This window comes from Haplochromis burtoni, unplaced genomic scaffold (assembly GCF_018398535.1).
Source record: "Haplochromis burtoni strain Fernald_Lab_line unplaced genomic scaffold, NCSU_Asbu1 Contig_779, whole genome shotgun sequence".
In the NCBI taxonomy this organism is placed as follows: domain Eukaryota; kingdom Metazoa; phylum Chordata; class Actinopteri; order Cichliformes; family Cichlidae; genus Haplochromis; species Haplochromis burtoni.
Genome location: NW_024583140.1, coordinates 1 through 12,962, shown reverse-complemented (window position 1 = coordinate 12,962; position 12,962 = coordinate 1). Strand labels below are relative to the sequence as shown.

The 12,962-nt window shown below is 37.5% G+C and overlaps 1 protein-coding gene across 1 annotated transcript in view; it reads right to left on the bottom strand.

Moving 5' to 3' along the window:
- Window positions 1–10,307, bottom strand: part of itcha (itchy E3 ubiquitin protein ligase a) — an 11,733-nt gene extending 1,426 nt beyond the window's left edge. The window contains exons 1-21 of the mRNA XM_005950395.3: window positions 10,177–10,307; window positions 9,184–9,230; window positions 8,767–8,908; window positions 8,359–8,483; window positions 7,103–7,234; window positions 6,627–6,675; window positions 6,309–6,487; window positions 5,842–6,064; window positions 5,654–5,749; window positions 5,273–5,447; window positions 4,571–4,640; window positions 4,398–4,482; window positions 3,653–3,781; window positions 2,967–3,039; window positions 2,508–2,579; window positions 2,320–2,408; window positions 2,020–2,179; window positions 1,191–1,324; window positions 645–785; window positions 299–419; window positions 24–128 (exon numbers count right to left, since the gene is read on the bottom strand). Of these exons, the coding sequence (XP_005950457.1) occupies window positions 24–128; window positions 299–419; window positions 645–785; window positions 1,191–1,324; window positions 2,020–2,179; window positions 2,320–2,408; window positions 2,508–2,579; window positions 2,967–3,039; window positions 3,653–3,781; window positions 4,398–4,482; window positions 4,571–4,640; window positions 5,273–5,447; window positions 5,654–5,749; window positions 5,842–6,064; window positions 6,309–6,487; window positions 6,627–6,675; window positions 7,103–7,234; window positions 8,359–8,483; window positions 8,767–8,908; window positions 9,184–9,208 (2,325 nt within the window). The 5' untranslated portion in view covers window positions 9,209–9,230; window positions 10,177–10,307. The remainder of the gene's footprint in view (window positions 1–23; window positions 129–298; window positions 420–644; window positions 786–1,190; window positions 1,325–2,019; window positions 2,180–2,319; window positions 2,409–2,507; window positions 2,580–2,966; window positions 3,040–3,652; window positions 3,782–4,397; window positions 4,483–4,570; window positions 4,641–5,272; window positions 5,448–5,653; window positions 5,750–5,841; window positions 6,065–6,308; window positions 6,488–6,626; window positions 6,676–7,102; window positions 7,235–8,358; window positions 8,484–8,766; window positions 8,909–9,183; window positions 9,231–10,176) is intronic.
- Between the last annotated feature and the right edge of the window lie 2,655 nt (window positions 10,308–12,962).

Below are 12,962 nucleotides of genomic sequence, written 5' to 3'. Positions count from 1 at the left end.
TTTTTTTTTTTTTGAGTACCAACCTGCCAGAACCACATTATCTGCTTGCTAGTTCGGGCATAATGTCTATAGATTGTGTTTCTCTGCCAGTCCACCAAGTCTATCTCCTGCATACCGCACAGCATCACCTACAGACAAGAAGGGGACATTTTATAAATAAGCCCAACATTCATGTTAGTATTTATTTTCTCTAATTTTTTAAATCCCTATTGTTACAGAATACCTGTAGTATTTAAAGGACCAGTGCTACCTCAAACACTTGTAAAGGTTATAGAGAATCATCTATTGACTTCAGTACCTCTAATTCTCTAGCATCAAAGTACTGAAGGTATTGCTGTGGAAGAACTTCATTGAAGCCCTCAAAGAAAGCCTGTGTCTGCTCCTCCACACCTCTGGATAGCCTCCACTCTGCCACTAACCTGCATAGAGATGACATAATGAAATATTAATAAATTAATATTAACCCACTTTAGAGATGTCAAGTGCTGCTTAAAAATGAATGTTTTCAAGGAAAACAGGATTATTTAGTTTAAACATGACATGTCCGAATTCAGTGTATTTAAATGTTACGCTTGTTTACCACATTATGTTATGGAGCATGTAAAAGTAACAAATGAATATGGACGGTAGGTAAGAAGTTGTACCTGATGTATTCCTCTTTATTTTCTTCAGTTACTAGAATGTTCCCTCCATCTGGTTTAAGCTCATGTGTGGTGACCTCCCCAAGTATCTCCTTGTCAACGGAGAAGAACATTTCCAGACCGCACTCCTCTATATTATTGTCCCTACAAGCAAGACAATGACAGTTACCGTCATTACTGACAATGTTTAAAAAACAAAAGAAGTTAGCTATTATGTCTGCTCTAAAGGTCACTATAGGGTCCTATACATTTCCACAGTGAGTGACAAATTACGGGAGCATAAATCATTTACTCAAATAATGCACATGACCCAATTTGTCCTCTCAAACTCTTCATTTGTGTGCATAGGTTATCAAAACCTAGTATCTAACAATATGCAAACATATTTAGGAAATGAAAATATTTTTTTTAAAGCAGCCAGAAGTCTATGTATATATCCACAAATTTTGGTCCACTTATAACAACCCAACAAATGTAAAATACATCAAAGTCTTCGACACCATCCACCACAAGTATAACTCAATTATCACATGTACATCAGAAACTTACTTGATCCAGATGAGTGAATTATAGAATTCTGGATCTATGGACTCCAGGTCTTTCAGACCCAGAGGTTTGTTCAGAATACGTTTGTAAAAGGGCAGCGAGAAACCTGTGTCGATAAATTTGCCATGGAACAAGGCCTGGAGAGACATAAAATGGAAATGTTTTGTATGCAAATTAAAAAACAACAACAGATAAACAGAAGACATTTATCTCATATTTGAGATTTGTAATTTTATGGGAGAAAGTCAAACATATTATTCTGTAAGGCAGAATATGAGAATAGGTATATTTCTCTTTTGAAATTTAATTCAATGATTAGATTTGAGATCTAATCATTGTGATTAAATTGCAATAAAAGACAAAAGCATAAAATATTGCTATACTTTTGCTTTTTCAATAGGAAGAGGGCCAAAACAATGGTGTGCTTGGTTTCAACGTAACTCACGAAATAATAAAGTTACGTTGAAACCAAGAACACCATTGTTTTTCTTGTGACATTACCAATAAGTCTGATGTGTCACATGGCCCTCTTCCTATTGGAAAAACAAAACTTGTATCCAAGATGACCGACTTCTACATAGCCACCATGGTCACCACCCATCTTGAGGAGTTTGCCCCCTCACATATACTAATGTGCCACAAACAGGACTTTAATATCACCAACCATTCCCATGTTATTACGGTGTATCCATATAAATGGCCCACCCTGTAGTATGGCATAATAATATGGTAGGATATAGCAATGGCAGACCAGATTAATCATGCACATACATTTAGTTTCAAAACTAATGATTTAAACTTATTAGTAACAACTGAGAGATGGTGCGCATACCATGGCAATAAATCGCCCAATGAACTTGAAGTACTTAAGGTGATCCGGGTTGATGTAAGAGGCAGGGTTGATCTGAAGACAATAGTTGTCCTTGCCAGCATACTCAAACAAACAGTACATTGGATTCAGCACCTCATGAGACAGCAAGAAGAACCATTCCCTGAAAATAAGCACAAGTGGTCAAACTAGTTGAGTGGGGTAGTTCTTTTTAAACTAGATTTTAATGACAAAATCACGAGTTTTTACTGTTTGTGTTGTTATTTTAGCAACAGGGTGGTGCAGCTTTTACTTTGAGATTACCTGGCCACACCTCCATAGTCCAAGCCTTCCTCACCAGGGAAAATTATCCAAAGTCTACGCCTAAGATCTTGTGGGTGGAAACTCATGATCTAAGAATGAATTAATTACACATCTCAAGCACTGAAAAGACAATGTTATTAAATATAGAAATGTGGTGAGAAGACAGTACAACCAATTAAAACAATTACCTGTTGAAATGAATCCTCAAACAAAGTTTTGCGTGAAACTGTAATTTTAATGTGCTGAGGCATCGACAGTTGCTAAGAGGAAACAAAACATGTAAACAATGAAAATAATTGATTTTAAAAACTGTCCACTAGCAAAATCATTTACACTTTACCCTACGCTGTGTTCACTGCATCATTCCATGTTTGGCACTGATCACCACCTGCACTCATGTATATATCATGTATATATCTATCCACTTAGCACTTTTAATTCTTATTCTTATTTTATATTTTTATGACAGTATGTTTGCACTGAAGCACCGCAGCAATTTCCTAATGTTGTAAACCTGCTCAACATTTGGCAATAAAACCCTTTCTGATTCTGATTCTGATCCTGATTCTTTGCATTTACGTAATTAAAAATAAGAAGAACATAACAGCATATGTAGTAAAACAGTATGATATGCTGAAAGCACGTACCTGACACCAGAATCTGAAGTATTGCACTTTGGCTTTGAAGTCCCTGACATAAGTTATCTGTGGCCCATTCTCACTACAAAAAAGACCACATTAAATTATTGTCAAATAAAAGTATCAAAATACATTTTGATAACAAGTGCTTATATTCATCTCTGGACATTCTGAGCATCCTGTTTGTTTTCTTTAGCAACACCCAGGCTTTGTGGTCATGATCACTTGAGATTATAAGGCTCATTTGATTTTACACCAATCGCTGATTTAAATATATTCAGGCGTGCACTAATCAATATTCTCGACATTTGCAATTTAGTGTGGAAAGAGTTAGATAAGCAAACATATACACATTTTGTAATATTAATGAGACACACCTGTCCCATTTAAATTGAACTCTGTTCATTTCCCCCCCTCCCTTTCATGATGCTTGTTCATGCAAATGTAAGCACTGTAACACACCCAGGTACGGACCAGAACAACAGAACAGAGACCATTGGAGTAGGTCTCAGTCAAACTCCCGAGTTGTTTGCTTATGTTGAGAATGACCTCAATTATAATTATAAATACATATATAAAAACAACCAAAGACTTTTTTGATTCACAGGCTACAGAAGCTTTTAACGTGCAGTTGTGTCTGTCTCCATTAAATGAATCTGATCCCCCTCGTGTTAGCACAAGATACCAAAACTTACAGTGAGGATTTCCCTGTGCGAGGGTCAATGTAGGTTGTTGTTCGCCTATTGTGATCTACAAAGTAGGGAATACCATCCACAGTGAACCTCATCTCCCAACCCTCAGGCAGAGGCTTGTCATTCAGCAGCCTGGATAAAGTTAAGTAAGCACAGAGAAATGCAACCATTTAAAGAAATCATTTTAAAAGAAACATAAAATGTATATTTTAAGTTAAATGAATAAAAAATAATAAATGGAATCAAAGATTTAAAAACTCGTCCTTAAAAGCAGGGTTTCCTCCGTACTACTTAACTGTGATTAGCTGGTTACAAAAAAAGCATTTAGACAGAAACCCTTCTCTTTGTGTATCCATAAACCATAAATTTAAGAGCAGTTAGTGGTCAACAGCAAAGATTTTCTGAAGGAACTATCCAATTCCAAATCTGTCAAAGATGTCAGAATCCAGTCATTATGTTCTACACATTTAATCCAGTTTCACAGTTGCCAGATCATCTGCATGCAATTTCTGTGCCACTGTTGACCTGTTCCAAACTCCAAGCTCCTAAGAGGTTAGGACAGTTTTTCAGGGAGTCCTGCAATGGAACGAATTAACCTTCTACATCAAACTGATGGCTGAAATACAGACCTAAAATGTGTCACTCAGAAATTTGGGCCTGCCAAAAACAAAGTGACATTCCTTTCACTTGTCACTTTATTCTAGACATATCAGCGCTCCCTACTGTCAAGAACACAAAATACACTCACCCTTGGGTCCTTGGGTCTTCCCACTGTGTCCTGCGAGTTGGGTGATGGACAAAATACACTCTACCATTGGTGTCAGTTCTCTTTTCTTGTGAAGGAGAAAATCAACACATTTCATTTATTTATCATGTCAGTAACATCAGCTAAAACATTTTTGTAATCTCACTGATACTTACCCCATCCTTGAGGCAGAGGTCCTAGTGGGTCAAACTCTTTACTGGCTGTGGCTGCAAACTGGTCTTGCAGCTGAGCCAGAAAGAAAACGTTACAAATGTCAAGTCTGCAAAAACATCTGTAAAAACTATTTTTGTCACGGTCTGTTTAAACACAGTTTAGACTTAAAATCAGAGAAGAAACTGACCCAAGAGCATTTGTATGTTTATTTCCATCGGGTGCTTAAAGCTTTTTAGTCACGAGACTTAAAACATGCTATCTGGACTTTACAAACTCATACAACCTTACTTAAGCTCCTTTCACACTCGAGAGCTACATCAGACCTCAAAGTCTGCACTGTATATAAAGAGAAAGATGTTCCAAAATGTTTCCAAGACACAATTATTGCAATATATTGTTCAGCATGAAATATGCAAATTACACAGTAGAAGTGGAAAGCTGAAACCTTAAGTGCTTATTCATTAGACTGCAGGTGTTTAGTACTTAAAAGTTAAAGTTATCTTTTTTATTTATAAATTTGAATTTAAGACGTAGAAGGACTGAGCAGTATAATTTTTGTATGATGTGGTAAAAGTACAGCATATACAAATGATTTTATAGATCAAAAACCATGCGTAGATGGGCTCTTTAAGCAAATCAAAAGAAATACATCTTCAAACTGTTCTTCATGTGTAGTCTGAAGCACATTCAGTGACTGCTCTCACCCCATATATGAATCTCTGGTTAAATTGCTGCATGGCTCCCTGAAGCTGGCTACGCTGGTGCTGCCATTCCTCGTAGTTACGCACTGACTCCTGTGTGGGTCTTTGCCATGTAGTAGTTCGGGTTATGTGGTCAACATAATAAACTCTACCCATTGGATCCACTCTGCGCTCCCATCTGCATAAAAGGAGAGCAAAAAAAAAAGTTGTTTATTTTGCCAAGGATTTCTTTCTAGATATTAAAAACTCCCACAGAGAACACATAACCACATAGTAAAAGTGATTATAAACAATGTGACATAGATAATTATATGCCACTGAATACACAATATTCAAACTACATTAATATATCTGTAGTATAAAAAAAATCAAGATGTTTGGCACCCTGAAGGCAAAGGCTCAGGCCTATCCCAGGTTGTTCTTTTCTCAATGTGATCCACATAGTATACCCGTCCATTCTGGTCAACTCTTTGCTCCCACCTGCAGAAGAAATACAAATTATAATAAACAGATTGAAAATAAGCTTAAATGAGGGGCCTATAAAACAAAATGCAGAAAGCATTGCTCTTTACCCTGGGGGCAAGGGACCATTGTTTATGGGAGCCACCCTGGGAATTGTTGCTGAGGCACTGGCCCCTTGTTTAGGAACACTTGCTGTCTGTGAGGAACTTGATGTTGCCGCCCTTGCATTTGATTCATTCTGCTGATCTGAACACCCACTAGCTGATGCCTGAGAGGAACCATCGGAAGCTGGGCCTTCGCTGAGTTCACTAGGAGAAGAACTGCTAGAAGAGGCTATGAAATGAACAAGAACAAGAGTAGGGAACCTTTAAGTCTGTGAAACAAAAATGTTCTTTCTATTTTCAAAGGTGTATTTGTTTTCAAAAGCGTAGTGACTTTAATACTGACTGAAGTCAGTATTCAGTGCTTTAGCTAGTATATAAAAGAATAATGGTATATTAGACATGAGGGAGATTGAAATCACTCATGTGATGTATATGTAAGCCATTTAATCTTTGATGTCTTATAGTTTTCCTACATGGTGAAGCTGCTGGTTTCTGTCGCATAGGAGGGGGCGGTCGAGTAGGTCCAGAAGGAAGTGATGCAGTGGAGCCCCCTGGAGACCGTGAGGGAGAACTTGTACCATTGACAGCATGCACATTTGGTACAATGACCCATTCATCCGAGTCACTTGAAGGTGATGAGCCTCCGCTTGACCTACAAGTACAAAATACTTAATATTTGAGTAGTTTTCCAAGACCAAAGATTTAAAATGTTTATTTAATCTTACAAAACCAATGTCCAAATATTTTAATGCAATAGTATCTTAAGATCATTAATTAAAGATTTACTAGACCTGTCACCAGTATCTCCATTTTGCCGCGTATTTCCATTTGGAAGAGCAGCTAGCAAGCCATAAAAACAAAAATAAAAAATAAAAATCAAAGTAAAAGACAAATGTTTAATGTGACATTCAAAAATGTATGTGTAACTCCCAAGTTCTCAAATGCTTGGGTGCAAATGTAGTCACTAATGCAGGTAGATATAAAGGTTACAAGTCATTACTTGTAACCTTTATATCTACCTGCATTAGTGACTACTACTAGTGACTACTACTGTCTTGTCAGGGCACAGAACACTGATAAGCATTTACAACCTGGCAGCAGTTTCCACCTTGCTATCAAATTCATTAATAATGACCAACATGGTAACAAGCTAAATTTATTCTGCAATTCTATTCATTTTCAAATTACAGATTATGAGCATTCCTGTTCTAAAATTGCAAATGTGTCCCACATAGTATACTGGGTTTGTGTGAGCGTGGTCTCTCACCTTGTTCTCTCTCTGCCAAGCCAAAGGTTTCTGGGTCTACCTGCATGCCATCCAGACAGACTGACAAGTCACCTACAAGATCCTGGGGGTCTCTGTCAGAGCACAGCTGCAGTGTCTGCACGACCTCACATACTTAAGGGGGACAGAATACATGTCAAGTTTTAAGCAGGCAATATAATTACAAGACAAGAGAACACATATGATACCATAACACAAAAGAATAAAAGCAATTATTAACGATGTCCTGGTTTAATTAAAAACTGCTCCTACAAGCACATTTTTCTCCTAGTAACATTTATTACTAAAATAAACAAATACTGAAGAACAATTTCCTACTCAGTCGGTCTCAGATTGTTATTAATCACCTGATTTTTAAAGCAGCGTTTCCTTTTTTAGCCCAAACTGTGACAGTGTGAAAAGAGCAGAACTGAAAAACTCCAGTCACATGGAATGCCTCAAAAACCATGTGCAACAAGAATCTCATTCAGTGCTTTAAAAATCACAGACAAGTAGCTCTTACAGAGAATGTAGACCAGACTGTAATGTCACTGTAATGCTATGCACACTGACCAGGTCTGAGGAGGCATTGTATTTAGTTACTTCAAACACAGAAAAGCTCATATGTATAGGTGATGCAGTGTACAGCATCTACAGAATGTGCATCAATTACCAAATATGACATGCAATTGTGAGACATAGACAAAGAAAATGAAGTCAGAAAGTGAGTTCAAAAGTGATCCAATTTGTTATTATCATGAAATCATGAAGTCATGTAGTAACAGCTTTGTCTTTATACAATTTACGATTTTGTACAGCTCAACTCCAAGAACCTAGAAATATTATCTGTATACTCATTTCCTCAGAACATCTTTCCGTATCCAAGGTTAATATAGAAAATAGCAGCATAAACAAACTCTCAAGTATCCTTGTGCTACAACATTTTCACAACTGTCTCATGCATGGCTGTAGCTCAGGAGGTACAGCTCCTATTGATGAGAAGGTCAGTTGTTCAATTCCTCCAGTCTGCATTTCAAATTATCCTATAGTACTGAACCCTGTGTTGCACTCATCAGCGTGTTATAATGAGTGTGACAAAAGCACTAGGGATAGAAAAAAGTGCCTGTATAAACATGTGAATGAAAGTGTTTTGAGTGCTCAAATAAAGTAGAAAAGTGCTACATAACTTCCAGTCCATTTACCATATCATGCCAATAGTGGGGGGAAAAAAAAATCACCACTTAGGAAAATGAACTTACATTTCATGTCATTGGCCTTAAGGGTCTTGCTGATTTCCAATGTAGCTAGACCCAATAGAATGTCTGACTTGAGTGTCTGATGGCTCCAAACACGAAATATCAGTTTGCTGAACGGCGTCACAATTCTGTAGAAAGGTGAGAAATTTTCAGCATACAGCACCAACCAATACGATACAACAGCAGAGAAATAATTGAGGGAATCTGTACAGCTTCTTAGCTTTTGTTTGAAACTCATCAAGCATTGATGCTTTTTGTTTTGTTTTTCCCACCTCCAAGTACAGAGGAAATCCAATTAATAAGTCTATGATGATTTTAATCCTCCATTATATCTTACATTACATTTACTGTCTACAATTGCAACATTCTGCTAAAATATGGACCTAAACAAATTTTCGCAGTTGTACTCACACTGTGAGAGCCTGCTTCCATTTAGGGCTGTGTGTGTTGTTGCATTTCTCAGTCCTCTTTGACTGGCCATCCACTGCTATTTCAACATATGGACTTGGACCAAACCAGGTCTTTTTGTTTTCCTTCAGCTTAGCTGAAAGCACTGGAAAAATAGAAATTCTAGTCATGGAAAACCAAGATTTTAAAACCACTTCCTGTAGCCCCATGCATCCTGAGCTCAACAGCAGTCAGTTTATTTACAACCAGCTTTAAGGTATTTTTTTTAAGATCAAGGGATTCATCAAAATCTAGGTTTCCATGACAGATGTTAAGCATATTAATAATGATAAAAGAAAACACCATTAAGAATTTATCACAGTCCTCTACTGGTTTTTGTTAAATGATGAGCATACAAATTTTGCAAAAACAATAACTTACCAGTAACTTGCAACTGGGCCTTCATGGTTCATCCATAACATTAGAGCCTAAGTGGCAACAACAAATGAACCTCCAATCAATGTTATCACATATAACTTAATACTTAAAGAGTGAAAAATATAACCTCATTTATAGTCAACTGTGAGTAAGCAATCTAAATAAAACAAAGAGATACTTGAGACAGATTCTGGTATCTGGGATAATTTTTTGTTGACTCAAAGATAACATGTTATCTCAATTATCACTCTGGTTAAATATTTAAATTGACTGTGGTTTACAATACACACACAAAAAAAATGAGCTATACCCTCACTAGCTTCGCAGCACACAGGCCCAGGGAAATCATTCATAACTGCTGTCCAAATCTGTCACTCATCTGGTAGAGCTTGTAAATCAGCAAACCGCATTGCTATGTGTGCTAGACAGTCAATTTTAGTAATCAAAACAGAGCCTGAACTAAATAATGGTTGGTCAGTATAAAAAAAAAAAATCTATTGGCATACATACTGTTCAATGTTGAGGTTTGAGATATTGGTACTGAGAAACTGAGGTTGTATGGAGTAAAATGATTTCTGCTTGTTAGTTTGTGAGGTTTTATATATATAAACAGAAGGGAAACGAGACGGAGGATATCAGTCAGTAAACTGATATCTGATCTCGTTGCGCATTAGGCTCAATTTTCTCACAGGTTAGCAGTAATGTTAGCCAACAGAAGATTAGTTATTAAGACAGCGTTAAACACTAGACTCTAGTAGAGTTTCCGTTTAAGCTGTCACATCACCATTACTAGCCAGCTTGTAAACTGTTTCATAACTGTAACGAAGGCGGACAAGTTCAAGAACCTGGAACTTTGCACACCGATATCCTGATCAAGGCTTTAGCTAACCATGCATTAAACCCACGCTCGAAATGCTAACACCACTTTCACTCATTCGACTATTTAGAGGAGGAATAATCAAAGCTGTTCCTTGGAAGAACTCTAAGTGACCATACCTGATTAAAGAAGAGGATAAAGAGTGACAAAAACTTTAGTTTCAGCTATGTCTGAATGATGACAGGTAAGATAACAACATCAGCTCAGACCAGTGATCCGCTAGCTTGAACAAGTCCAGGTTTTCCGGTACAAGTTTTTCATAATAAAGCATTGGAGAAAAAGGCTTATTATCTATATAATCTGATTATCTATATAAGTTATAAGCAACATTAGGCGTCAGACCATGTTAATTTTTATTATAACGTAATACACAATCAAAAACAAAAAGACAAAAATAAAACAGCACGATGCACCAGACTATATTTGTCTTGGTATTTTTCCCCCAGCTTGCTGCTATTATAAGTCTGGACTAGAGTAGTTTTGTCATTTGATTTCTGTCTGCAGTATTAGTAAATGTAGCCTATAGGCAAGCTTTTATTTTGAAGGGATGTTGAAGCTGCTGACATAAAAAAAAGATAAAACAATCGTATAATTTAACAAGATACAAGATACGTTTATGTTCCTTTAAATTTTACATTGTTTGGCAGTACATACTAAAATATATGGTTTTATTTATGAAATTATTCAGACATTTACTCGATGGCCAAAGTGTGGACACGCCCACGTGTGACATCCGTCTTTTTAGTCCCGTGACACGGCTGTAATTGTTAGCAGTCAGCAAGAAACGCCGCGGTGTGGTAAATGATATGTTATTTGTTCTATGAGCAGTCACGTTCGCCATTAATATAACGTCTGCTGAAGCACGATGTTATCTCGTCTATTGAAGGAGCACCAGGCAAAGCAAAATGAGCGGAAGGAGCTGCAGGGTGTGTGATAACAAAAATCGATAGTGATAGCCGCCAGTGCTAACCATTGCTAAAAACAAAGCTCTCTTTGACTTAGGATGTCCCAGCACCACACAGTGCTACAAGTCCGGTGTTGATTGATTGTAGTAATGTCTTTTTTCTGTCACAGAGAAACGCAGACGTGAAGCAATTGCTGCAGCCACTTGTTTGACAGAAGCCCTGGTAGACCACCTCAACGTTGGGTATGACGGTGATTCCTTTCTTTTTTCTTTTTGCTTATTTCTTGCTGTTCATTTTGGTTTGGTAGTATTTAAGGAATGCTCAGTCATCCAGGTAAGTAAATCTCCAAAAGTTGATTCTGTTGATCTGGACGTAGCGTTTTTAGTGGGAGTAACGTTTCGCCACTCTTCCAAGTGACTTCTTCAGTCTCAGTTTACTGCAGGTTTCCCCAATCGTATAAACAGTACATTTGCATAATGATCGAAACTAACACCACTGAAGGAACAATGCGCTGGGAGGTCAGTTCCATTGATCAACAACCACTGATCAAAGCCCATTGATCAATGGCCATGAGTACCATTCACAGAGAGTTGGGGAATGGCTGCAATCACAGCACTGTAAGATGCCAAGAGATGTACCCTTAGACCCCCTTCTCGATTCAGAGATGGCCTTTGCCTTTTCACGTAAATGGCCTCCTTGACTACGCGCTCAAACCAGCGTTCCTCCCTGTCCAGGATGTGTACATCCTCATCATTGACACTACAGGCCACTAGACTGTAGTGTCTAGTAAATAGACTGCGGAGGTAGCTTTTCTGTGTTGTGCCATCCGCTTCGCCTGAGGTTGTTTGGTTTCCCCGATGTATAAGTCCTGGCAATCCTCCTGGCACTTAACAGCGTACACTATGTTACTCTTGTTTGCGTCGGGGGACCTGATCCTTGGGGTGGACCAATTTTTGTCACATCGTGTTTTGGGGTTTAAAAGCCACAGGAGACACGGTGTTTAGCAAAAATGTGTCTTGATACTCCTGAAACATACAGAATCCCTACAGGTTTTTGCTTAGGCCAAAACGCGCTGCGCCAAAAATTGGTCCACCCCCAGGATCGGGTCCAAAACTCATCCAGGTTTCGTCACTTGGATGAGTGACAAAACGTTTCTCCCCCTGAAAATGCTACGTTCAGATGAACAGAATCAACCTTTGGAGGTCCCACAGAAAGGTACATTTCACGCAATCTCTCTGGAATATTGGACATCTGTGTCCTGCACCAATTGTATTATTTACTTTTAAGTGTTGCTCTGAAAGCTGTACTTGTTTCAGCACCAGTAATTATTGATTTTCTTTTTTACATTGCAAGTTTAGTCAATGGAAAGTAAGCAAGTTGTGAAAAATCTCTGAGCCCAATATTAACTTTCCACATGTTGTGTTGTTTACAACCAGTATTCAAAATCTAAAGATATTTAATGTAAAATGACAATAAAGTTAGAGAATATGTTACATTAAATATTTTTTTGCTTATTTAAAGTCAAGTGTAAACAATTTTAAAAGTATCTTGATTTTAGTGTGATGTTAATAGCTAGTAATTATTTATTATTTGTATCCCACTAATTAATAATAATTTTTCGACTGATTACTTCGTATATGGTATGTCAGTGCCAGGCTGACAAAAGGCTGTCACACACATCAGATTTTAGTCATACTGTTTCTCCAGGCTTTCACATTACTGACACCTTCTTCGGACCAAATTAATCAAACAGTTTATTCTTAACAGGATGGACATCGCCTAATATTTAACACAGCCAAAAACAGTATGCTGAAATTATTAACAATGTATTGTGAAAGATGTGATGAAACCAGGACAATCAGCTTAAGAGACTCAGAGTGGGATGCAAAGACCATTATTGTTGTGCTGCTCCTGCATGAAAAAGATTAGCCACCAGACCAAAATCCTTCTGGGACAAAGAGAGATTTTTACTATATTGAGTAACAGTGTATGGTTTCAGT